The following is a 27,136-nucleotide window of genomic DNA, read 5'->3' on the forward strand; positions in this document are numbered from 1 at the left end:
CCGGCCATGTGGAGTTCTTCTGAACACCAGCCCGTGGACCTCCAGGCGCCTTTCAACCTGCTCCCCGGTAAGGCCACGCGTGACGGACTTAGAATCCCGTGATCCTTGCAGAATCACGAGAGCTTCGACGCCCTAGATGCCGTTATAATCCACCGGGAGCTCAAGGGGTGAGGACCAGAAATCAGAATTTATCCTGGGGAATAAAGCAGCTACGTGAACCCATGTTCCACGGCCAAGGAGAAGGCCACGGGTGCATCCGATGACGTGCCTGACTCTAGCCTAGCCATGCGGCGTGGGAGTGGGTAGACAACAGAACATGCTCCTGTCCATGTGTCAGGTGACCTGCAGGGACACAGCCGTGGGGAGCAGCAGGAGGCGGGGGGGGGGGCACCTGCTTGCCTGCTCGGGGCTGGCCTCCCTCCTGGTCCCCCGAGCCACCGCCTCCACCAAACACCGGCCTCCTCTTGGTCTCAAATGTTCCCGCGTCTGTACAAGGGTGGCTCCGTCGTCACCTGGCGGTGCCTGTCCTGTCCCGCTTGCCAGAGCCCAGGACACGGAGGGCTATCCCTGTGAAGTCTTCCCCTTGAGCTCCTGCAGCTGGAGGGGTGCAGGTCTGAGCGCCGCTGCCACCACCAGGCACAGGCCATAGGAGGACGCCAAATGCAGCCCTGGTCGGCAGTCACGTGCCACCTGGACATGGCCTCTGAGATCGTTTGCTATACATTATGAAGTTTGGCATCTTAAAAGAAAACCTTCCTGGCTGGGGGAAAGGCCCCTCCTGGACTGGCCAATTCTCAGCCAAGGGCCAGCCCCGGGCACGCCTACGATGTGCAAACCAATGCACCCAGAGCCAGACCTCCTCTCTGGCCGTTTGCACACCCAGGACACAGCATTCCTCTCCTTGATCTGCCCCAGGGCCAGAGGCGGGCAGCTGGGGATACTGCATCATTCGCTCAGAGCCTGGCTGAGATGATCTGTGCTGCCCTGCCCTGCCCACGAAACTGCATGAAGCGATGGCTTCGGCTCTCCTCTGCCTCCTGGCCATCCTGGCCCTTCCTGTGGCCCCATGTCAGGGCTGTCCCCTCTGTCTCAGGGACATGGGAAGAGACTCGACTGTGTTTTCCTGGGCTTCTTCTGTGTCAGCGCTGGTGGCCGTACCTGACTGACCATCACATAAAAACAAAGAACAGGGGGCCTCGTGGGTTTCCATGGAGTTGTAGGAACAACAAAAAGTCTGATCCTTCCGTGAGTAACTATGTGGGGGAACATTCCTGAAATATTTCCATTAAGTCTTAAGGGGGAAAAGTCTTTGTCACTTTCCCCAGGCTCCAGATCCTGGGTTTGCCGGGAATGGAAGCTCTCTTTCCCGGGAGCTGGGACAGAGGGGGACACGACTGGGTTCATTTCTCCTTGTCTGTGGCCAACAAGGACCATGTCTTCAGGCTCCATCTCCCAGCTGGGGACGAGGGTGTTCCCAGGACAAGCAGGGCACCGTGGGATGGGGGTGCACCAAATCACTGGTGTCTGGACCTCTAAAGAGATGAGATCAGAAAAATGTCACTGAAGCGGGGACAAAGGGGATTCTGGCCTACACCACACACTGTGACTTTGGGCATTACGAAGGTGATTTGGGGTTGTTGTTGTTGGGTTTTTTTTCTTTTGTTTTGTTGGGATTTTTTTTTTCATGCCTCATGTATTACATTCCTGTGGACTCATTAAAATGCACCCCAGCCTTTAGGCTTTGGTTCTCACAGATCAAAGCTGGAACTGATAAATCCGGAACCTAGGTGACTGTTTGCCTTACGAGTGACTATGCTCAGGGCATCAGACATTCAGTGCCTGCCCGAGGGTGTGGCACAAGTTCCAGGTTGTAAGGTTTGGCAAGTGCTGGAAAATCCCATCACTCGGACGTCTCATCAGGGCCCGTGTTTTCTTCCGACTTGCGAAGCTGAGAGGTCTTTGATCACAGCACCAAGCAGCTCTCTCCTGACTCCCACTAAGAGAAGGTTTGAAGGACCGGGTGCGAGAAGCCACCAGGCAGCAGGCTGGGGTGGAGGGGACCTGGGGGCCGATGCTCTGCTCTGATCTGCTTCCCATGAGGCTTTCCCAGGAACACAAGCCTGAGGAAGGGAACGCAGAACCTACCGCCCGAAGACACACACCAAAGACACACACTTTCCAAAACAGGGATGCACGGCTCTGTCAGCCCTCAAGGTTGTTAGTGATAGAAATGCGTGAGTCCCGGCACCATCTGGGCCGGCAAGGAACAGACACATGTTTCTTTGCCAATAGGACCCTGTGGATCCCTGCGCTGAAGGAGATTGACAGGTGGAGGTTAGGGTGCACGTGTGAATTCTGCCCCCCGCCACCCCGGCTGCGTGAGGCACGCTTTCATGGGCTGAGGGCCAGAGGAGGTCATCCAGGAGCCCATGGAGTCTCCTCACATTCACGGTGCCTGGCATGGGCCAAAGGCAGCATGTCTGTCCCTGTTGCTGTCATCAGTATTCACGACAAAGCTCCAAGAACACATCGTCCTTCAGGACCGAGAGGAGCTTGGACCGATGGACGCACGCCAACTGGTCCTAAATCTAATTATACGATTGGCCCCGAACCACATGGGGGGAGTGGCACGGGTCCACTTGTATGTGGATTTTTAAAAATAAATGTGGTACAGTCCCGTGAGTGTATCCTCTCTTCTTCATGATCGTTCCAATGACATTTTCCCTTCTCTAGCTTACTTTAGTCTAAGAATATGGCATATGATATATATAACATATGAAATACGTGTTAATTGACTGTTGATGTTTTTGGTAAGGCTTCCAGTCAACAGGCTATTAGCAGTTATGTTTCTGAGAAATCAAATGTTGTACGTGGGTTTTTAACCAAGTGGAGGGTCAGTGCCCCAAGCCCTGTGTTGTTCAAGGTCAGCTGTCTGTACGTAATCACATACATGTGCCCCTGTGCACATACAGACAGAGAGCGTCAGAGACACAGAGAAGGACATATGTAAAGTCCCGGCAGCCTGTTCTGGCTCCAAACACGACGCACGTTCACATTGACCGTAATCGGATTCGTTTGCAGACATATGGTCCCTAGAAACATATGGTCTCTAGAAAACCACGGGAAAGTAAGCAGACCCGTGTGAGCATGAGCTACCGAGGAGTCTGCTCTCGGATCCTATGGACATCTTAGTCCTAGTCTCCCGCGCCGAGATGACACGGAGGGCGGCCGGGGTGGCCGGTCCCCTCGGGCGCGTGGGTCTGCTGTGCACACGCCCCTCCATGCACGCAGACACACGTGCACGCATCCAGTGGGCCCAGACACTCTTGTCTGAGGTGCACAGATCCTCAGGAAGTCAATGATGAAGCAGAAACGAATTTTCCTCTTTTCCAGTTGAGGAGATTTGGATCCATGTAACAGGAACTGGGTTGTCAGCACGGCCGATGCCAGACGCTCTTTCCGGAAAGAAGGAAACTGTGTTTCCCTCCTCACCTCGGCAGGATTTCCCCGCCCTGGCCCCTCATGTCCAGAGAACCGGGTGCAGATACACCAAGACGGAGCAGAGCAGAACACTCCCGACAGCAAATGGCTCTCGTGCCTCGTGGCTACGTGGGGTCCCAGCTGGCTCCCCTCCTGATCGTGGGGGGCTGTCCCAGCCAGCTCCCCACTAAGGGCAGTTGAGGTCAGGGGGGCCCCTGGAGTACGGAGTCGGGCCACACCCCACACTCCTGCCACTTCCGGGGGTGCGCCTGGTCACCACGCTATAATAACGACAACCGTAAATTATTATACACACTAACTCTGGAAGACAAGGGACGTGAAATTTAAAAAGCCAAAGGACAAAGCCCTAGGAATAAGCACTCCGTGACTCAATGGGCTTCTCTTCAAAACTGCGTTGAATGTCGGGCAAAGAGCTACAGGGCCGTCAGGAAGAGGAGGTGTGTGGGCAGAGCTGGCCCCGCAGCACACCTGACCGGGAGAAGCATGGGCAGGGCAGGGTACGGAGAACCACAGACTTTGGGGTCAGGGACCCCGGGGAGGGGCTGGCCCCGGGCTCCTGCAGGCTCCCACCCAAGTCCTGCAGGAAGGACCTTGCAGGGAAAGAGCCCACCTGCAAGGAACAGAGAAAAGTCTGGTTCGACCGTTCCTCATTGAACATTGCACTCATCAAACCCCTTGGGGCGCCTGGGTGGCTCAGTCGGTTAAGCATCTGCCTTCGGCTCAGGTCATGATCCCAGAATTCGGGGATCGAGTCCCTCATTGGGCTTCGTGCTCAGTGGGGAGTCTGCTTCTCCGTCTCCGTCTGCTGCTCCCCCTGCTCCTGCTCTCTCTCTCTCCGTTAAATAAATAAAATCTTTTTAAAAAATCGTACCCCTCGTGTGGGCCGCATGCGCACCTGGAGTATTTACTGAGACAAGACGTACCTCCCTTTCCTCAACACAGTCTGCTCATCACAGATGGTCCGTCAGGAGACCTTCTGTCCGTATCTACCTGCTTCCACGAAGAGGTGAGAACAGAGCCCTCGGACTGGAGAACAGGAGGGGCCCCCGCGAAGCCCAGGAGCCACTGGTCAGCCTTCGGAGAATGTGTCTTCAGTCCCTGGGGGCAAAGGTGTCCTCGATGGGAAGGCAGAGCCAGAGGGGGCGCCTGGGGCCAGAGGGCAGCGTCCAGGCTCACAAAGACAGACTCTGCATTGTAGGAGGGCAGCTTGCACACGCACACACACACACACACACACACACACGCACACGGACATGCACAGGTCATGAAGAGCCAGCACCCCCAGGACAGGGACAGCTGACCTGTCTTCATGCCCCTCAACAACCTGAGCCACTTCTCCCGAGATGTAGGAGCCACTCTTCCCATTCAGAAAAAAATAAGTAACTAAGATAAAAGGAGTTCAGTTTGGAGAGGGTACGTAAGACTTCCCAGAGCCACACAGTAGTTCAAGGACTCAACATCGGAATTAGATCCTCCGGGGTCCGGAGCCGGGCTTTCCCGGGCTTGAGTGTCCTTTGAGGCTCACGCAATGCCCAGTGAGTGGCCCAGGGCCGCACTGCCCTCAGCTCCCCCATGAGCAAGCCAGCGTGCACCCCCAGGCTCTCCCAGGAATGAGGGGTGCCTTCCGGCAGGACCCCAACCCACAGGTCAGGGCAGCACAGTCCCATAGGCCCGGCTGCCTGGCCCAGTTTCAACCCCACGGGGATTCGGGGCTGGGACTGTGGCCATCTTCTCCCACAGCGAGCATCCAAATACAAAAAGTAAAGAAATAAAAGTATCAGAAGATCGTCTGCATCGTCCCCCCACGAGGGAGCTCCTCAAGACGGAAACGCGTCTGGAATCAACACGCTCTACTTTAAACCTTTCACTGTAATACAGAACAGTCCCAGCACACCTGGACATGCAGGACACCCCCTCGAGTCGAAAAGGAAATAGAGAGGAACCCAACAGAGAGTGGACAGGTGGTGTCACCGGGGAGGTCATTACAGAGGAGTTGAGACCAGCCGGCAAAGGTCAGGGATGAGATGCCAGACACTGAAACACCGGCAGCAACAGCTTTTGACCATAAAACTGGGGACGGCGCATGACGTGAAGGCCCAGCGCAGCGGCCCTGAGAAGAAGGGGCCACTCGTGCTGGTGGGAGCGTCAGCCACGGTCAAGGCGGGCGCCCTGGGGGACCGCGCATGGGAACGGAGGCCCGCAGGTCCTCGAGGCAGAGCTCTGTCAGCCAAGCCACCCGGGACCGGACGGGTGACCGGGTCGGCGCTCGGGCTTCGGGACGCGCAGCTGCCACAGGATGAGCGAGACCCAAAGCTCCCGACCTGCCCATGAGGAAGGACACCCGGGGAGTGATGAGAGGGTGGGTGCCTGTGTGTGTGTGTGTGTGTGTGTGTGTGTGTGTGTGCGGGGTGTGTGGGCACACGTGATACGTGTGTGTGTGATGTGTGCTGTGCGTGTCTGTATGAACACAGAAAGACGAGCTGCCTGTCCCCGCACCGTGAGTGGGTGTGTAGAACAGGGAGAGACTTTCTCTTTCGTCCTGTACGTCTCCCTTGTACAATTTGTTACAAGAATACCGTTTTAATAACGTTTTTTAAAAGGAAAAATATTTTTAAAATAGAACAAGAAACAAGTCCATATTGTCACGCGCATCATTAAGTCGCTCCGTTCTACTGCCGAGTACATTTATAGCACGCACAGAGCGGAACACGCTCCTTCTCTCCCGGCGGGATGGGGCCCGGCCGCCTCTCCCTCAGGGCCAGGGGACCTCGCTGCTGGGGCGCTGACGTCTGCGGCGTGTTGTCAGGTGCGGCTGTACGTACGCGGAGACTTAGCTTTGGGAGAACCCGTCCAGCTGCCTCCCACCCGCCCACGGTCACACACGCGACACAGGTGGCCCTCCTGGCACTGATCTGCACAAAGTTAGGACGGCCGCGGGCGGCCGTTGGCACAAGGGAAGTGGAGGGGGAAGGAAGGTTCTGTCTGCTTTGCGGTGCTAATTAGTGCTTCTATACAACTGCCCACAGTCATCACAGGGCACGCGTACACGTCGCTGGATTTTACTTATGAAGTCAGCAGTGACGCTAGGGAAGGTACAGTCCCATAACAATTTTTTAATGAGGCAAGAAGCATAGCCTATCGTTTGCCCAGCAGGGCACCCCGCGGGGCCATGTCCGGGAGAAGCGCGCACACGCGGTCCCCAGAAGACACGTGCAAGAGTGAGCGTGCTCTCGCCCTCCCTGGGCGCCCCCGAGCAGGGAAGAACACGCTAGCGGGGCAGCGAGAGCATGAGTGAGGGTCGCAGACAAAAGGACGAGGGAGAGCGGAAAGGCGGGCCCAGGGTACACCGCAACCCCCGGTTACGAGTAGTTCAAGGCAGGCTTCGGGGGCCGTGGGGTGCATTTGGGACCCGTTCTGGGTCCTGGACTGGCTGACGGCCAGCGGGTGTGTGCCGACGCCTGAGAGCCGGGTCTAGTCCGCTGATGCCGGATACGGAGGAGAGGCGCCGTCAGAGGAGAACAAGAATTTCACCAAACGTACAAAACAGTACCCGCTCTTAGTGGGCATGACGTGATTCTTGATTCCCGAGAACCGGGACATCATTACTCGCGTGTGTCCTGGATTTGGGGAGCCGGGAGGAGATCGTGAAGCCGGCTCCACCCCAGCACCCCTAAGCGAGGTCTGCGCTCGACTCGGCCCCCCGACCCCCGATGTGGAGGCCTGAGCTCCTCCGCATCACCACGAGGAGGATCCACGGGGCGGGGTAACCTGGCGTGCACTTGTCCACACCACACGCAGTTCCGTTTCTCTGGGAGCCCGCGTCCTCACGAGGACCTGTGAGCACAAAGGAAGAGCCCGAGGCTCGGCGAAAGCGCTCGTGAAACGTGATGGAAACTGCCCCTTCTCCTTTCGCGTACTTTTGTTTTCTGACGTTTCTCTAGGGACGATGCGATGTTTGCAATGACACAGAACCGAGTTTGGGGGCATGCAGGTTAGGGGTGTGCCATGGTTCTGACCTGGAGACACCGGGCAAAGTCTGAAGACTCTGATCGTCACAAGGTTGAGGGCGCATCTAGCGGGTGGAGCTCCGCAGGGGAGCTGCTGGATGCCCCAAACCGCCCGGGGCAGCCCCCAGCACGGAGCGCGGCCGGGCCCCGGATGGCAGGGACACCGAGGCTGAGGAGCCCCGTCCCGGAGCTCGGGTTTCATCTCTGTCCAGGGCGCTGGCCGCCGGGACCCAGCTCCCATGCCACCAGCATCAACAGGACAGTGCGAGGAGGCACCATTCACACCGGAGAAGGGTGTCCCCGGAAGCAAGGCTGCGGGGACAGCCCCACCTTCACCGCCAGCTGCTTGTCCTGCAGGTCCCAGGCGTCCACAAGGGCTGTGGTCCCAGCAGCAGGGAGGGTCGGCTGCTACTGTGGGCGCCTCCTCACCGGGGGGTCCAGAAACCAGATCCCTGGAGCGACCTGCCGGCTCCCTCCCCGCTCACCCAGACAGAGGGACCCGGGCTCTGGACAGGGTGCCTGTGGGACAAGGGGCTGGCAGTCACCTGTGCGAGGCTGGGGCCTGAGGAGGGGAAGAGGCTTTGCCCCGCAGAAGAAAGCACCACGAGGACAGTGCACGGGCCGGCAGGGTTCAGGGCAGCCTCCTGGCACAGACCCCCGCCCCAACCCCGGTGAAGTGGGACAGCTAGGGTCAGAAGATCCACCAGAGGGGGGCTCTGCAGAACCGGGGTCCTGAGCAGACGCCCCAGGGCAAGGACACCTGCCCACCCCTCCGGGCACCTGCAGGCATCCAACAGAGAAGGCTCACTGCCTTAGGACACCAGCCACGGAGCACGACCTCTGAAGGCAGGTCAGACCCACGGCTCAGCAACACGTCTCTCTCGCATTTCAGTGCATTTGAGTAAATGAGAGCAACCTCCAGGTTGGCTCGTGGAACTGTCTCTCCAGCGCTGAAAGGCTTCACTGCACCAGCGGTTATAAAGTGCTGATTCTGACGTGATCCGCGTCTTCACTCCTCCCGGCGGCAAGCAGTGAATAAGGACTTGGAGAGAGAGGACATTGTGCCACCACGGCCCCTCGAAGAAAGCCGTGTTTTCTACCAAAAATGGCCTTCATGCTACTCACCCCAGGCAGCCGCGCTGAGTTTCCCAGAAAAGGCCCCAGGGCCAGAAAGGAAGGAGAAATGATTTAATAACACCTTTCCCACACAGATTCTGTCTCACTAATCACATCCTCTGGGCCGCCACTATTAACAATCTGCTTTTTCTGATGCTTCGTTTTAGCCATTTCCCCAGACTCCTGCAAGCTTAAGATTTCGACAAACATTGGTTGACCGCCGACCATGTGCTGGGCCATGAGCTTCTGGGGGGCCCTGCTGGGAGTCCTGTTGCCCCGGCGGGCTCTGACAATGCCGCACCCAGACCTCATCCAGGAAACAAACCCTGTGTTTATTTTTTTTTTTTCAGATTTATGTATTTATTCAAGAGAGGGAGAGCCCGTGCACTAGAGCACAGTGGAGAGGGACGTCGGGAGATGGAGAGAGAAACTCAGGCCGACTCCATGCTGAACAAGGAGCCGGCCATGGGGCTCGAGCTCCCAACCCTGAGACCACACCTGAGCTGAAAGTAAGGGTCAGACTCTTAACTAGCTGTGCCACCCAGGCACCTCTGCTTTTTATTTGTTTTTAAAGATTTTATTTATTTATTAAGAGAGGAGAGAGAGAGAGAGACAGAGAGAACATGAGTAGGGGAGGGGCAGAGGGACAAGCAGACTCCCTGCGGAGTGGGAAGCCCAAACTGGGGCTCGATCCCAGGACCCCAGGTTCATGACCTGAGCCAAAGTCAGATGCTTAACCAGTTGAGCCACCCAGGCACCCCAAACCCTGTGTTTAGAAGGCAGTGGGGTTCAATCCCCTGCCCTACCGGATTCAGACACCTTAGACTTTGTTATAATGACCAACAAATATGAAGAGATTTTGATGATGGGAAAATGCTTATGATTCTAAGGGAGGATCCGTGAATATAAGCTTTTATATACAGTCTGAACATTGTTATATCAAAAATGCATAAGAAAAACACCTTAACTGAACCATGTCAAAAGTGACATCATCGCTACTGAGACAAGGTGACATCATAGGGTGAGAAGGACACAATTTCTATCCTGTCAGAAGTACGTGACCCAAAGGCAACAGACAAATTGAAATTGAGGGAAATCCTACAAAAAAGTCCACTTTTTATAAATGTCAAGACAACAGAAGGTTGGGCGTTTGTGCCAGTGGAAGGGAGTCCAGAGCCGGGACAACTAGACACAATGGGTGATTCTGGCTGGAGCAGCCTCTTGATATCAAACCAGACAAGGACACTGCGAGAAAATTACAAGCCAGTGTCCCTGGTGAACACAGATGCAAAAGTCCGCAACGAAACAACAGCAAACCCGACCAGCAGTATGCTAGAAGGATTGTTCACCTGGTCAAATGGGATTTATTCCAGGGACGCAAGGGTGGTCTGCAAATCAAGCACTGTGACGCTCCCCGGCTAATGTAGGACAAAAACCACACAATCATCTCGGTCACTTGAGAAGACTCCTTGGACAGAATTCAACATATATTCCTGGCAGGAACTCTCAGAAAACTGGGTGTACAGGAAAGTACCTTAGCATAATTCAGGACATACGGGACAAGCCTGACATCACACTCAGTGGGGAAGACCTACAGCTTTTCCTCTAAGGTCAGGAGCAAGATGGGGATGTCCACTGCCCCACCTCGATTCAATGTGCTGTTGCTTTTTCAAAACTGTTTTGGCTACTCTAGGTTCTTGACTGTTCTATGTACATTGAAGAACCAGCGTATTCATTTCTACAAAAAGGTTAGTGGGACTTTGATGAAAATTGCATTAAATGTTTAGATTGGGTTTTTTTTTTTTTTAAAGATTTTATTTATTTATTTGACAGACAGAGATCACAAGTAGGCAGAGAGGCAGGCAGAGAGAGCGGAGGAAGCAGGCTCCCCTCTGAGCAGAGAGCCCGATGCGGGGCTCGATCCTAGCACCCTGGGATCATGACCTGAGCCGAAGGCAGCGGCTTTAACCCACTGAACCACCCAGGCGCCCCTAGATCAGTTTTTAAAGACTATATTTTTACAACGCTGAGTTTTCTAACCTGAAAATACAATATTTAGTAGTTTGTTGTATATAAATCTCACATTTTCTTAAAATTAACACTGAAACAGTGTGGAGGTTCCTCAAAAAATTAAAAATAGAGCTACCCTATGACCTAGCAATTGCACTACTGGATATTTACCCCAAAGATACAGATGTAGTGAAAAGAAGGGGCACGTGCACCCCAATGTTCATAGCAGCAATGGCCACAATAGCCAAACTGTGGAAGGAGCCGAGATGTCCTTCAACAGACGAATGGATAAAGCAGATGTGGTCCACATACACAATGGAATATTACTCAGCCATCAGAAAGGATGAATACCCAGCTTTTATATCAACATGACGGGACTGGAGGAGATGATGCTGAGTGAAATAAGCAGAGAGAGTCAGTTACCATATGGTTTCACTTACTTGTGGAGCATAAGGAAGAGCACAGAGGACATTAGGAGACGGAAGGGAAAATTGAAGCGGGGAATCGGGGTGGAGGACAAACCATGAGAGACTGTGGACTCTGGGAAACAAACTGAGGGTTTCAGTGGGGAGGGGGTGGGGGATGGGTGAGCCTGGTGATGGATGATTATAAGGAGGGCACGGATTGCATGGAGCACTGGGGGTTCTTTTCTGTTTTTAACATTTTTTTAAAGATTTATTTATTGGACAGAGAGGGATCACAAGTAGGCAGAGAGGCAGGCAGGGGTGGGGGGAAGCAGGCTTCCCGCTGACCAGAAAGCCCGATGCAGGGCTCAATCCCAGGACCCTGAGATCATGACCTGAGCCGAAGGCAGCGGCTTAACCCACTGAGCCACCCAAGCGCTCCGGAGCACTGGGTGTTCTATGCAAACAATGAATCATGGAACACGACATCAAAAGCTAATGATATACTCTATGGTGACTAACAGCACAACTAAAAAAATTAACACTAATTTGTGTTTTTATGCTATTCTATATGGTCCTTTAAAAATTTCATTTTGCAATTGATTTCTGCAACCTCACTTATTAGTTCTAGAAGCTTTTATGTAGATTCTTCAGGATTTTCTGTATAGATGGCCATGTCACATGTAAATAGAGACCATTTCATTTCTTTCTGTCCAATTTGTATGGCTTTTACATTGTTCTTATCTTAGCGCACGAAGATCTCGAGTACAGTATTAACTAAGGGCTGCTAACAATGGTGTTGGCTGTAGGGTTCTGTAGATTCTGCTTATCAGATTACGGGAGTGTCCTTCTACTCCTAGTGTGTTGAGAATTTTCATCATAAACGTATATTGAATTTTGTCAAAACCTTTTCTTCGTATATTAAGATTTCCATATTTTTTCCTTAGTCTGCTGATAAGGAGAATGACATTGATTAAACTGTTAATGTTGAGCCAACCTTGCAGTCTTCAGATAACCCTCCAGCATGTGATGTATTATTATCTTCTTGATAAATTGCTGGTCCAATTTGCTACCGCACTGTCAGGGTTCTCTGTCTATTTCACAAGGTTTTGTTTTTTTTTTTTTTCTTTTCATGCCTTTGTCTGGTTTTAGTATCAGATAATGCTGGCTTCCTAGAATGAACTGGGAAGTTTCCCTCCTGTTTTCAGGAAAGGACTGTGAAGAGCAGGTGTTATTTTTCCCAAACGTCTGGTGGATTCCACCAGTGGAACCATGTGGCTCTAGAGCTTCTCCATGGGGAGTTTCGCTTTTTGATTTTAATTTCTTTAATAGACAAAGGTTTATTTAGGTTATTTTTTTCCCTTAAGCCACTCTGGTTGTTCTAACTTTCAAGGAATTTATCCATTTCATCTAAGTTATTCAATTTATTGGCATCAAGTTGTTCATGGGATTTTGTTATTATCCTCCAGAGCAGTAGTATCTGTGGGAATGTCCCCTCCTTCCTTCCCTCTGTTGGTGATCCAAACTTTCTCCCTTTCCACGACTCATCTAATAGTTTATCGATTTTAGTGGGTTTTTTTTTTTTAAACCACCTTTTGGTTTTGAATGTTTTCTCTATTCTTTTCAATTTCATTGATTTCCAGTGCTCTTGAAATGGCCTAAAGAACAGTGAAACGTAGAGAAAACACAGCAATGATTCTGAGTCAAGAAATGGTTCACGATATTCAGACTCTGAGTTGGAAAAACGTTTTAGGGATACTTTTTTCGTATTGCTTATATTTTCCTTTTAACAGATGTACAAGGGTTATGGTGATAGAAATCTGTGCCTTCAGAAATACAAAATCGCTTTTTCAATATATATAGAAATTGATATGATTTTCAATACATATAAAAATTGAAAGCATTGTGTCATATTTTAATAGGCAGTGCTTTTCTTTTAATGCCTTCAAAATAACGAGTGGTTTTTTTCTTTTTACAGGAAGCAGTATTTTGGAGCGGATGGAATGTGGTCATGTCTTCAGATGTCTACTACCATGTCTAGTGAGGTAAGAGCGATTCAGACCATGTGGTCTTACAGCTCAGGGCAAAAGTGGGTGCTCCCGTAGTTGGATGCTTGGCCTGGAGGCAGGCACCAGGGCCAGGAGAATGAGGAGCAGCAGGTCAGCCTGGTTCTGCAAAGGAAGCCTAATGGGGCATCCTGAGAGGTATATTCGGGAAGGTAGCTGGGGTGGGTCAGGCAGAACGCTGGCTGCGAAATTAAGAATTTTCCATTGTGGGGCACCTGGGGGGCTCAGTCATTAAGAGTCTGCCTTCAGCTCAGGTCATGATCCCAGGGTCCTGGGGTCAAGCCCCGCACAGGGCTCCCTGCTGAGTGGGGAGTCTGCTTCTCGCTCTCGCTCTGCCTTCTGCTCCCCCTACTTGTGCTGTCTGTCAAATAAACAAAATCTTTAAAAATAAATCTTCCATTAGATTCTGCAGGTAATGGATAAACAATGAAGGTTAATGGGGAGTAGTACGTCCCAGGCAGACTAACCCATGAGCAGGTGCCCAGGGAACTGAGGGAGGCTGCCCAGGGAGAGCCAGTAGGCACTAGTGTCTGAGCAAGGAAGGAAGGTCAGGTAGAACAGTCCCGGCTTCTACTCTGGGAGAAGACGCTGGCTGTTGTCACCGCAAGTACTCCAGGAGACGTGAGCTGGGCCCAACGGTCCAGGAGATGGTCCTGTTCTCACAGTGGTGGGAGGTGAGAACAGGAGCAGAGAGCCGATCCTTGGGACCTGGAACCGTGCCCAGCAAGACGCAGGTCTGTCTGGCCGCTCTTGGCACAGGACTCAGAAGATTCAGGGGTGTGGACACAGGTCTGTGGCTTATGCACCCAGATGACTTAAGGCAATGAGACGGCCAACCTGGACAGAGTATCATGAACGGGAGAGCGTCGATGTCCGCGAACACGTCTCGAGCTCTTCTGTGCACTAGATGGCACGTTAGGTGCTTTTCAGATATTAACTCAATCACTTCTCGACCCTTTGAAGGAGGCACCATAATGATTCCCGTTTTAAAGATGGAGAAACAGAGACGCAACATATTTAAGTCACTTCCACAGCTGCCCAGCTGGAGAGTGGTTTCGTGCACACAGAAGCCCAGAGCATCTGTCTCCAGAACCTAGAACACGAGACCGTTCTCTTACAAGGGCAAGGAGATCTTTACGGAAGGATATATTGGAGTGGGGTAGGGGGACAAGTGAACTCCGAGAAAGAGACAGAAAAGGAGCAATCGGAGAGGTACTTCCTGACACAAATGTGCTTCTGGCAGGAGGATTATAAATACGCACCAGGCCAGATGGTCCCTGAGGAGAGTATGGAGTGAATGCCATATACTCCTCTCTATTTAAACCATGCTAAGCCACCAAGTCAACTATGCTCTCCATTTTTAAAATTTCTGGATGAGTGGGATCACTTGAAAAAAAAAAAAAGATAAATGGACTCATTTTCAAAGCTGTGGTTTCATAGATGGGAGGAGTTGCAAATGGTTGGGAAGTTATAGATAGATCTCTGGAGCTCTGCTTCTCCAAGGGCGGTACCTGGCCCGGGGGCAGCAGCATCCCCTGGAGACTTGTTGCCAATGCAAATTCTCGGCCCCCACTCCAGACCTGCTGAATCGGAAACTCTGGGGGTGGGGCCCAGCCATCTGCCCGAAAATGCCGTCCACGTGACTTCAGCGGGGGCCCACGTTTCAGAAGGAGGGATCCAGAAAATAAGACGATCTATGCTGTGCAGCCAGTGTCTGCAGCCCCACCCCGAGTCGAGCACTGATGGAACGCAGACCATCCCTGCGCCCCTCTGCCTAGCCTGCTGGGTTCTGAAAGGAATCAGACTCCAGGGGCGCCCAGGTCAGGTGGGGGCCCCTCCTCGCGGGGCAATATGGTAGAGGAAACACAAAGTTTCTCCATGCCTGCTGCCTTCACCCAGATCTTAGCAGGGTCGCGGGCACCTGGGTCTCACCCCACCGCGCCACGGCAGAATCCCACGGGAGGGCATCTTGACCATTAAGAAAGCTCCCGTGTCCTCAGCACGCCAAGAGTGACGTGCCTACCATGCAGAAGGTTCTAGCAGGAGCCGGCTTAGTAGGCTGCCAAAGAGGCAAATTAACAAACCAACAAATCCTGAGACTTCGCACGAAGCTCTGTGAAGTCCTCACCTGCTTTGATGACACCCGCAGACACGGCATCTAACCTTTCTGTGCATTCCGGAGACACCGGGGCTCACCCCAGCCACCTGCCCTTCCTTGCCACGCGTCCTGCAAGAGCCTGGCTCACCCTCACGGCCCAGCTGCCCCCCGAGCCTCCCGGCCGACAGCCAGCCTCTGGCCGGATGTGCCCATGCCCGCGGGTGGTGACCACAGTGGAACATGTGCCCGTGCTCGGTAGCCGCTTACCAGAGCGTTAGGACCGCAAGGCCGGCCTGACGTGCTGTGAGCCAGGCCTCGAGGGGAAAGGGGACCCCAGGACGAGGAAGGACGTCCGGGTTGTCCAGGTGGGGAGGGAGCGAGAGCCAGGCCGGGTTACGCAGGTCTTCAGGGCAAGCGAGGAAGACCCTGTCCCGGGGCGTCCTGCAGTCTGCGATGGCGCGGCTCTCCGCCCACCGCCCCCGCCCGCCCCAGCCCGTCCACCCGGCTCGCCTGTCCTCACCTCCTCTGAAGCCCGCCCCAGCCCATCCCCCCCCATCGCTTCAAGCTAGCTGCGGGGGTTAGAGCCTCTCTTCTCTAAACCAGCCACATGAAGTTTTCGGTTATGAACACTTTTATTACATTTCCTCCTGTTATTTGGAGAAAGTTCACGGCAGTCGCTGGAGCACAGGACGGACAGCCCCAGGAGGACGGACAGCCCCAGGACGGACTGAGGGCGTGGAGCGGGGACAGAGCCCCGTTTGCACGTCCACGTTGCCTCCAGACGGAGCCCCGTACTCACGACTCTGGACCCTGAGCTCCGGTTCCCGGCCCCTGAGCCTGCGCAGGCCATCGTTCCGCGGCGGCCAGTAGGGGCCTTTGGAACCCTCAGCGCTCCCCTCTCCAGTGGCGTCTCGGGGGCTCGCCCGGCAGTCGTGTGCTTCCCAAAAGATGCACCTGTCCCCGTCCCTCGTCCTTCGACGGGGCTGCAGCCCTGTGGCAGCACGCCGTCTGGGGCCGCCGCTGTGGCTCAGGTCTCCGCGCCACTTGCCAGCTTGTGCGATCTCAGTCTGGGAGAACTTTCCAGTCCCGTATCCTCACATCTGGGAGTGCACAGCCCGCCCCAGGGCTCCTGAGCAAAGCCTCGCACAAGAGGCCACTCTGAGGTCGCTCACCGACACTTGACAGTGCTCACCCTTTCACTGACAAAAGCAGCAAGGGCTCATCGTGATGACGGGCTCTTCCCGGCGCTTTGTTCTCAAAATCCAAACGGCGGCCAGACACGAGATGTGACTGACACATGGTTGTTGGACGAACGAATGACACACTCATTGCAAGGCCGGAATGCACTAAGTACTTAGTACGAGAGCCGTGATTAGTATTATTACCAATTATTATTAGCAGCTGGCAAAGCAGGGACACGATAAAATATTAGACAATATTGGCTCAAGTGAAAATGAAGACACATTATTAAATATTTCACCCTTTTCAGGAACTTAACAGTTTTCTCTTCAGCTAGAAAAAATACCCTGGATTGAACTGATATTGATAATTAGTAATAATATCAACGAGCAAACAATGTTACAGACTGATCACTGTATCAATTATAGTTACAATAATTACACTATCAGTGTTACTATCACACAGAAAATCAGAGAGAGGAACCTGAGCCCAGAGAGGTAACAAGTGGATGGGACCCAGAGCTCGGCTGGTGCCCAGGGTCCCTAGACTCCCCCACGGGATTAGGAGCTTCATTGGGCATATGTAGGTTTCTACTAGGAGGGGTCAGGACAGCTGCTCAGAGGGGCCACAGCTGAAAAGTCCGATTCAGAATGGACAGGCCAGGAACCGTCATCTTGACGCCCCCGAGCCCACTCTGGGGTCCATGGCCGGTGCCTATGACCCTGTCCAGCTGCCTCAGGGGCCCACTCTGGCATGGGCTGCTCTGACAGAGGCTCCTGCTGCATCCTCAGCCTGGCCAGGGATGGGGGGGGGAGTTGTGTGCCTCTGTCTCTGCCCAGGACAATCCTCAATTTCACTTAACTTGGTGGGAGGCAGTTGGTGGGGAATGGCACCAGCGTCCCCTCCCTCTGGGAGAAGGGGCCTCCAGTGATGGGGCCTCTGTCAGCGACCCTCTTCCCTGCTCATCACCCAGGCCTATGAAAGCAATGGCCTCCCTCCTATGCTTCCTAAAAATCTACTGGCTTAAATGCTCCCTCCTCCGGGAAGCCTTCCCAGACTTGCTCAGGCCCTGGGGATGCTCTCCCAAGTGTCTGTGGTACTTCTGAAGGCTTGCACTGAACACCTGTAGGACCGTCTTGTGACTCTGGGCCTCTCTTGGGGTGTGGCCTGCTAAGCAGCTGTGCCCAGTACTTTCTCACACCCGGAAGCTGATGCAGGAGACATGGGCATGGAGTTACGGGGGGGGGGGGGGGGGTGAGGGAGAAGGACTCAGCTGTGCTCCAGAGCCGGGGGGTGGGGGTGGCTTGCACACGGGGAGCTGGTGTTGCCAGAGGAACTTCTCAACTGGAAAACCACCAGCTCCCTCCCCACCAGGCCTCACCCCAGGGGCACAGAGCTGCCAGAGGCTGGCTCCATGACACGTGTTCAGAACAAGTAAATTTAGAATGAAGCAGTAAGGCTAGAGTCACAAGGGAGTGGCTCTGAGTTCCCCGAATACGCAGGGATGGGTGGGCAGGCTGTCACACCCGCCGTCGCCTTTCTATTTCTGGCAGTCAGCCCGCCCCGGGCCCGAGCGCTACAGATCTGCTCCTCTTCCACGCGCCGAACGCCAGTCGACAGCAGAGGTGTCTGTTCAGTGGCGAGAAAGGAGCCTAGGAGAGCCACCATCCAGCGCTCTAACTGGGAAGCTGGGGCAGCACCCAGGCGCCCAAGCAGAACCCAGCCTTGCTCACCGTGTCCCACGCCACGTGTCAGCGCACCCATCCTAACACCGCTGGTAGAGCGGATTTGCAACACAGGACCTTCGAATTACTTCCTCTGGGTTTGCAAAGGGAGAAGCAACAGAAGCAAGCCCCGCCCACTCGGGGCGGCGCATAGCTGTCACACCACCATTCTCAGACTGAGCAGATGTCCAGAGCCTACCACCCCGGGCTCTCCATCGTCCTACCGGAGGTGGGGGGTGATGCGATCAGAGCGTCAGTCCCTGGACCGCAGGCGGCTCCCCCAGTGGCCGGCAGCCCTACGCCTTCCTCCGTGTCCATCTCCGGCCACGGCAGCCGCTCAGAGCCCCATATCACATTAGCAGGTGCATATCACATTAGCAGGTGCAGTCTTGCCCCACACCGCGCAGTGCACTTGCTCTGATCCCCGACCGAGCTCATGAGGAAGTGGCCACGCTGGAGGCATGATGGGACAGGCTCGGGGCAGGTGGCTTGCAGGAGTCCAGCAGGGGCGCAGTCTCAGGAAGGCCCTCAGGCACACGGATGATGGACGATGGGGGTGGGTTCACCTTGGACTTGGTTCTTTGAGGGCACATAGAGAACGCTGGAGCCGGAAGTGCCTGGAGAAGCCGGCGCTGCCTGGCCTCCCCGGTCGACCGGGAGACGGGGTGGGGGCTGGGGGACAGCGGGGAGGACAGAGTCTCGAGGCCAGGCTGCGGGCCTCGGGCTTGCCTTTTGGGTCACCACCAATGGGCCCCTCCATGTACAGGGTGGGTGAGACCAGTCCGCAAGCCAAGCGGCATCCTCCACTTTCACAAGCCCCCACGATCAGAGCGCCAGGTCCCCAGGGCCTCTGACCCTAGTCATCAAGTCACCAGGGTGAGTCCACTACTCTGTTCCGACTCAAGCCCCTGCAGCCACCGACGGCCTGCCCAGCACGTTCAGACCCAACCACGTGGTCACACTCCCGACCACAGTCCACGCGTGAAACCTCAGATAGAAGAGATGACACCGTCACAGCGTTCGCACCAGCAGGCTGACAGCCAGTCCCGTGTTCACTACCCTCTGCCCTGCGCGGACAGTGTGAGGAGTGCGTGGCCAGCCCACACTCATCAGCTGGAAGAGAACAAAAGGGAATAACTTCCTGAAAGAGAGTTACCCAAAGCTTACCCAAGCTTTGATTTTGATTTTCACACTAAAGGGGCCTTATGCATGTTTCTAGAGAATTTTCCAGAAACGGTGATTCTGGAGCAGAACGGTGGGTGTGCATGCCACGGGGCATGCTAGGGAGCCGGTCACATCCATGCAGTGGTACTGGAGAAGGTCTGGTCCTGACCAGGGTCTTTGGGGCCCATGGAAACTACAGCAGCTCTTAAAATAAAGGAAGCAAAATCACACTGCCGACTCCGCAATTCAGAAGAATGAGTTTATTTCAGGACCTAGACGATGCACTGACCGTCCACAGGAGCACACCAGAAAGAGTGGCACAGGCGCACGTGGCTGCCGACGGGACCGTCATCTGGCAAGTCCGAGCAGTGCAGAAGGTCAGCCGGAGTCATTTAAAGCCAACACGGATGGCCAGAGAAGGGCCACCTCGCTGAGAACTCTGGGCTTAAGTGGCATGTCTTTATAGCCTTCCAGGTCCTAAAAATGGCTTAAGATGACTCCCAATAATAGATAAAACTTAACACGATAAATAGCATAAAAATGAGCAGAGGAGGAAATCCAAGGAAAGACGGAAAGACACGCTGGTCCAGCAGCCAGAGGCACGTGGAGAGCCTCGCATCACTGTGCACGGGGCGCCCGAAGGGCAGAGACCACGCTCTCCCCCAGGTCCTCTCCACCTGACGTGGCTCTTCCCGCCATAACCCAGCTCAGCCCTCCACACCCTGCCCCTGCAACAGAGGAGAACCATCTGGAGAGAGGACGTCTCAGGGAGGTGAATCGCGTGGTCCACTCAGGAGGTCATCTGACCCCGGGTTCAGGCCGGGCAGCTACTCTCGGGAGCACTGTTGGCCACCGTCACCTGGTTTGGAAATCCAGCTCGGTCCTCCCTGCTTGCGACTCTCCCCCCGACCTCCTGCCCGTCTCCCTGGGTGACGCCAGCCGGAGACCCTGCCTCACGCCCCTCCCCCAGGCCGAGCCGCGCACTCTGTGGGCGCCGCCCCATGGGCGTCAGATCTCCCACGACCACCACCGAGGTGGGCATCGTGCTTGCGTCCTGTTCATGGGGGTGCAAGCTGAGCCCAAGCTTGCACAGGTGGAAAATGGCAGAGCGGGGCCCCACCCGTGGGACGTCCCTCCACGCGTGGGCGGCCTCCGGGCTGCTCCGCCACGGGTGTCCCGGAGTGAGGTGATTCACCGCGATCACCACAGCTAAGTATATAGTGGCCGGCAGCTTGCGGCCTGCTTGCGGAGTTAGCCGCTCGGAAGCGGCCGGCAGTCCACAGGCGGCTCTGTGGAGAGCGTGACAGTCAGCCTAAACTCAGACCAACACTCAGTTGACCCCCACAGAAGGACACGTGGTTGGCCTCCAAGAGACACTTACATCTACAGCTTGTACCCTCCACCAGAGGAGTAGGGGCTGGTCACTTGCTCACAGAAATACATATTTTTATGAACAGTGTGGCCGGGCAGCCCTTGGAAACACGTCTTCCCAGAGGCTGTTGACGACACCCTGATCACGTCTGTCCCCACCTCCCATTTCCCGGCAGCCTTCAGCATAGACAGCAAGTGCTGCGGGGGCGCGGCCAGCACTGGGAGGTGGCCTCGGCCTCAGCCCTCTGCCCGGCGCCCCCCAGGGCTGCGCAGTCTTCTCCTGGAGCTTTGTCAAGGCTTCTCTCTGACCTTGACGAGTCACAACCTTGATGTTTCCTAGGCGTGGACTGCAGCTGCCCCCTAAAATAAGGACCGTGCCACGTGATCGAAACAAGGCATTAAGCAAAAAGCATCGTGGAGACAACCACAGAGAGTTTTCAAAAAGCCTAACCAAGCCAGAACTCAACACCAAGTCTCCTGAGCCCCAGAACGGTGCCCCCCTCCCCCCAGCCCATTACACCGCCTGCCTTTGCGGAAGCCTGAATGGAACGGGGCGGGGGGACGCACACCTAGACCTCCACATCCACCGCGGTCTGCCCCGCAGCTTGCTGCTACGGTGTTACCGTTGCTCCGGGACCCTGATGGGAGGGAGCACCAGGGTAGTTCCCATCCCCCCCACCCCTGCTCCCCAGGCCTGTGCCCGTCACACGCCCCTCTGTCGCTGCCTATGCACCCTGCTCCGCGGAGCAGGGGCCCGGCAAGGCGGGATGGCCCACGTGGGCCAGCACGTGCCCAGCTGGCACAAACCCTTGGATGGATACACCAGGAGAACTGAATTGGAAGGAAGCCGTCTCAGAAATGAAAGGAGCTATTAAGGGAATTCAGCAGAAAAATCCGACGATTCTCTTTCATGAAACCACCAGCACACACGAGATGGCCAACAGTCCTGTGGTCCCCGCACCCAGACACGGGCCCAGCGCTCTGCCCACCGGCGCCACTCTGGTCCTGCCACCGCGTCTGGAGGATCAAGCACTGGCTCCGTAACCTCCTGCTTCTCTTCCAAACACTCTGTTCAGAACACCGTTCCTTTGCCTTGGCGACTTCCATAAACCATCCTGTACCGACCCGCGGAGGCAGATTCTTCCCTCAGTGCGGGTTCAAAGGTTGGTGCGTTCCCACCGTGCATGCCTGGAGTTGCTTCGGAGGGGACAGAAACATCACTTCTTCTGAACGTGGAATTCTTCGGTGAGGAGGACATGCCACGGCGGTGTTTACCACAGTCAAAGTATGTACAATATTTAGCCGCTAATGACTACAAATAATGGCTTCCTAAAGTTCGGTCATTAGTTTTTGGCTTGCTAACCCAAAGATATTCACTAGACTGATGGAAGTGCCGTAAGTAGGAGGCGTTTTCTGAGGTCACTATTTAGACCAAGTAATTCCACAAACACCAAAGTGAGCGAAGCTTGTGGCCCAAAGCAATGGGCTCTTTCACAAACCCCTCCTGGCTTTCCAGTTCTCCTCTTCCAGGTGACCTGAAATGGGTGTTTTTCTAAAGGTTTAAGCTCTACAAGTCAACGATTTTATTAAAAACAGTGCTTAACTATGGAACTGGCCCTCAAGGAGTTTAGAATCTAGTTGACAGCGGAGGACCTCTGTACACCTGCTCAACGTCACTGACCCCGTAAACAACCGGCTGCTTCTGAAATTACTACCGCTATGAACATCCCTGCCTGGAATCCATGCATTTTATTCTCTGTGTGGCTCTCTCCTGACACCTTCATTTTTCTCTTTAGAAAGAAATAGCACAGTTCAGTACATTTTGAAATATCAATCTGGTTTAAGAGTTTCAAGTATAAAGAAACGTTCACAAGCTCTACATGTGTCTGCAGCTCCATTATAAGGACAGCTTTGGAAGTGGGAACATCCCCAAGGTTCTTAAGCCTGAGGTGCACCTCACAGATGTGGGCAAACACATGGAAATCCTGAATCCACCAGGCTCTGACCCCCTGTCAGGGTTACCAGCACTCAAGGGGCAGACTCTCCTTCTGGAAATTTCTAGGCTGCTAATGCTGCAATCATTCCCTCCTGAAGTAAGATCACAGGAGTGCATGCTCAAGAGGGCTTACCTGGTAATCTGTGTTCTTGTGCTGAAGTCAAGAGACCTCATTGAGCGGAGAACTTCAATGCAGCCCAAGTACTGCAAGGGAAAAAAACATAATCATGAGCCTGGGGGGCGAGATGAACAGATAGCTCCTAGCCACATCAAGGGCATTCCTGGAAGCTGTGCATGCTTCTTAAATCACATTTTAACTTTATGTGCCTCTCAAGGCTTTGTTCTCTTTCTGGAAAAGCAATAACTCACATCCATGAGAAAGTATCCTTGAAGCCTACAGGCCGCCAGACTTGACTCTTCCAAGATCCTTGAGTATTTGCATTTTATTCCGGAACATATTTTTCAAAAAACTTCTGTTGAAGTATAACGTGTACCATTAAGTGCAGAAATCTTAAGTGCATAAATCCATTATTGCCTAAACACGTCCCAGAGTGTGACCACCCCAACATCCAGACCTCGTATTTCTAGTCCTTTACAAGGGTCTAGAGGGTTATAATTTCTGAAGAAAGAATGAAAACACTCTAATACCAACATGTTGACCAATATTAGACTTCATTATTTAACCAATATATTTTGGGTTCTGTCAACAAACTATATATCTATGACCCTCCTAGTTGCTTTATTTTGGTTTACCAGAAAGCCCTCTTCTGCATTATGTAACACAAACTTTCAGAAGTTTCAATTTACACATCTAAATTTGTAGCTAAATCTTTAATCCGTTTCACACATGTAAGCGTGTGTGTGTATGTAAATGTGCGGACATAACGAGAGCTGTACATAAACAACTAGATGGTGGAGATACAATATTTGTGTGCCAGAGCCCTTGGGAATTTGAAGGACAGATGTTTTATACCAATGCCTTTAAATTTAGACTTCGCAGGAAGAGGCCTCATGGTGTAGTACAGAAGAGACTGCATTTGAATTATTCAGAAAACTGGAATTGGAGCCTGACTCTGTCATATCCAGTTATGTAACTTTGAGCAAAGCTTCAAAATTCTCTGAACGGAAGCCTCTGTACCCATACAACGTGACTATGACTCCAGCCCTCGTGCAGCCACGTGACACCACAACCACCACATCGCACAGTTGCTGGAACACCACCACCACCACCACCACCACCGCCACAGCCATGTGGATACAATGAACAACATCATGGAGACACACAAAGCAGATGACCACTGGCACGGCAGAGTCTCGTGACTACAGTGACCAACATCACAGATTTCTGTGCCTGCCAAGACAAACGTCTCAGGACCATATGGCTCCTAGCACCACTGTCACACAGTTACACAAATCCCACATCCACCGCCAAAGAGTTCCATGAATGACCCACTGATCATCCTCCATGATGCTGCGAATCCCGTGAGAAGTGGGAACAATGCTGCAGGGTTGGGGGGGGCAGGTGCCGCTGCTAGTACGGCTGTGCAGATGCCATCACCATCACGGCAGGGGTATGCGACTACCACTGCCGCTGTCACTTGGATATGTGAAGACCTCAACCCTCTTTGCAGAGTTATAGGATTGCCACATCCATCACCGTCACAGCATGGTGACATCACAGCAATGTCCCAGAGCTACGTGAATACCACCACCACCAACATTACGAAGTGAAGTAATTAGAATGACTGAAGTGGCAGAATGGTGTCAACACCACCACCGCTGCTGCTCAAAGATCCGTGAACACATCACCCCCACCACACAGAGTCACACAATTACTCATCCACAACTATAGACATACAGGACTACCCCACGACCACCATCACAGATGTGACTATGACAAGAACCAATGCAGATACCTGATGAGTATGCTGCCCATCAGAGAGCTGTTGAATACCACAGCCAGTGTTGTCGTTATGTGAACACAACTGCCACTTTGCAGAGAAATGGGAGTACCGTGAACATCATAGGTATGTGAGTCCACCGGCAAGACTGCAGCACTGCTGAAGGGATCACAGCCATCATGCAGAATTGTCTGAATACGACATCCAGTCTCACAGTTGCATGCTACCATGACTGAAGCTGCAGAGCTGTGTGAAGACCAAATCCTCCAGCACTGCAGCGTTACACGAACGCCATGATGAGAATTACCGAGTCTGATGGATAACACTCCTGGCTGTGCATCCGTAGACGTATCCCCATGTCACCACTGCAGTTATGGAAACATGGCACCGCCACCACTGTAGACTTATGCGAATACCACCGACACCACAAATACCCCACAAGCACCACTATAGTTAATTAAACACACCACCAAGAGCATCTTGGTTTCGTGGGAAGGTGATTAAAAGAATTGAAGAGGTCTGTGAATACTGTCACTGACTTCAGAGTTATGTGACTATAACCAACAGCCTCGCAATTATGGGGATACCATGACCACCAACAGAGGGTTATGTGAAGGTCACAGCAGCCCTGAAAAATTATGGGAACACCGTGACCACCCTTTCCGAGTTCTGTGAAGACCATGAGTGACTCTGCAGAGGTCTAGGATTGGCACAGCCAATACCATTTTGGAGCTATGTGAAGATCACCACATGGCCATGTGGAATTTCCAGAATACCATGAGCACCATGGCAGAGCTAGGCGAATACCACCACATGGCCATCCCACAGACACGTGGACACCACAACTATTGTCACAACCACCACCTTGTGAATACCATGACCACCAACCAGGAGACCTATGTGACTGTCCTGACCAAAGTCACAGATCTACACGAATACCACCACCTTGCAGGGATGCACTAATGTCAACACAGCATCATCACAGATTTGTGTAGACACCATACCAAGTCACGGGGTTGTCTGAATTATACCATCAGCATTGTCACAAGATACATGACTGGCACCATCAGTTTTGCTCAATCATGCCAATGCTATGACAAATGCTGCAGGGTGGTAGGAACACATAATGAGCTTCACAGACCATGTGAACACAACCTCCATCCAACAACATTGCAAGGTCATGGGGAGACAAAAATCTCCGTCACATAGTTATTTGACTACCACCTCTGCCACCATCCTGCTGGCATGAGAACACCATGACCAACCACACAGAGTCAGCAGAACCACACCAGCAACAACATCATAGAGTCACAGAAATGCGACTACCACAGTTGAAGATGATGTGCACGGAAACACCAGTACCATGCCAAGGCTATGTGGATCCATGACCGACTCATAGAGCCAGAGCTACATGAATAGAGAACCAACGATGCAATTATGGGAGTACTACCATCAACACAGCCATAGAGTTGTGCAACTACCAGGACCAACAAAATACGGTTATGGAGACACCATGACCAACACGACCAACTATGTGACCGACATGACCAATACCACAATGACATCTGAATGTCATCACCACCACACCACTGCAGGAATGGAATATCAGGACCCCCATAGCAGGCTTATGTGACTACCATGACGAACTTCACAGTCGTGTGGGCACCACCACCCAGAAGGAGAATTACACCACCAGTGCTGCAGAGTTATGTGGATACCACCATGGCATGACACGATGATGTCCACACCATGACAAATGTGCGCACCTCCACCACCAGCACAGTCGTGTGGAGGCCACAATGTCAGAGAATTATGTGAACACCAGCGAAACCATCATAGCTACATAGGTATCACCACCAACAATACTGGCACACTTACATGACTACCACAACCACCTCTGCAGTAGTGTGTAAACTGACTTCTCAGAGCTCCGTAGGTACCTCCATCCCCACCAGCCATGTTGTTACCCTCACCGCTGTCAGAGTTGTGTGAATATAGCCACCACCGCCATCCCAGAGTGACATGAAGGCCACGACGAACTCCAGGGAGTCACATGATGACCACCACCACCACTCTGGAGAGTTAGGTGAGTGCCTCCACTAGCATCATGGACCTGGGTCGTGCCCCCAATGTCTGCCTTAATTTGCCCCTTACCATCAATGTGTCAGCAAGCTTATTTCTATCCTTCATAACGCTGTATAGCACTGCTCTCTGTATCTTTGACTCTCACGGGCGAAAGTACTTCCTTTCTTTTTTCATTTGGATTTCCCTGATATCTTGAGGATATGTGATTTTTCTCACATGTGTGTTGGCCATTTTCACTCCTTTTTCTGTAAGCTGTTGTTATCTTTGGCCTATTCTTTATGGGTTTATCTTTTTCTTATCTTTTTCTTGTAGATTAATGGGATGATAATCTCTCATTCAATCATTTTTCTTTTGATGGTTTCTACATTTTACCTGACATAAGTTGTTACTACAGGAACACTATAGTAATTCCTGTCATCATATGCCTGTCATGTTCTGTATGGCTCGGGAGGGAGCTGTGTTGCTCAAGAAGGTCTTGATATTCTCCTAAATTGTACTTAACAATATTTATTTA

The 27,136-nt window shown here is 53.1% G+C and overlaps 1 protein-coding gene across 1 annotated transcript in view; it reads right to left on the reverse strand.

The window, feature by feature from the left end:
* Positions 1-27,136, reverse strand: part of SHC3 (SHC adaptor protein 3) — a 94,277-nt gene that overhangs the window by 46,069 nt on the left and 21,072 nt on the right. Inside the window, exon 2 of the mRNA XM_059142066.1 lies at positions 22,770-22,840. Coding sequence (XP_058998049.1) covers positions 22,770-22,840 — 71 coding nt within the window. The remainder of the gene's footprint in view (positions 1-22,769; positions 22,841-27,136) is intronic.

The sequence above is a fragment of the Mustela lutreola genome, chromosome 12 (genome assembly GCF_030435805.1).
Source record: "Mustela lutreola isolate mMusLut2 chromosome 12, mMusLut2.pri, whole genome shotgun sequence".
NCBI lineage: Eukaryota > Metazoa > Chordata > Mammalia > Carnivora > Mustelidae > Mustela > Mustela lutreola.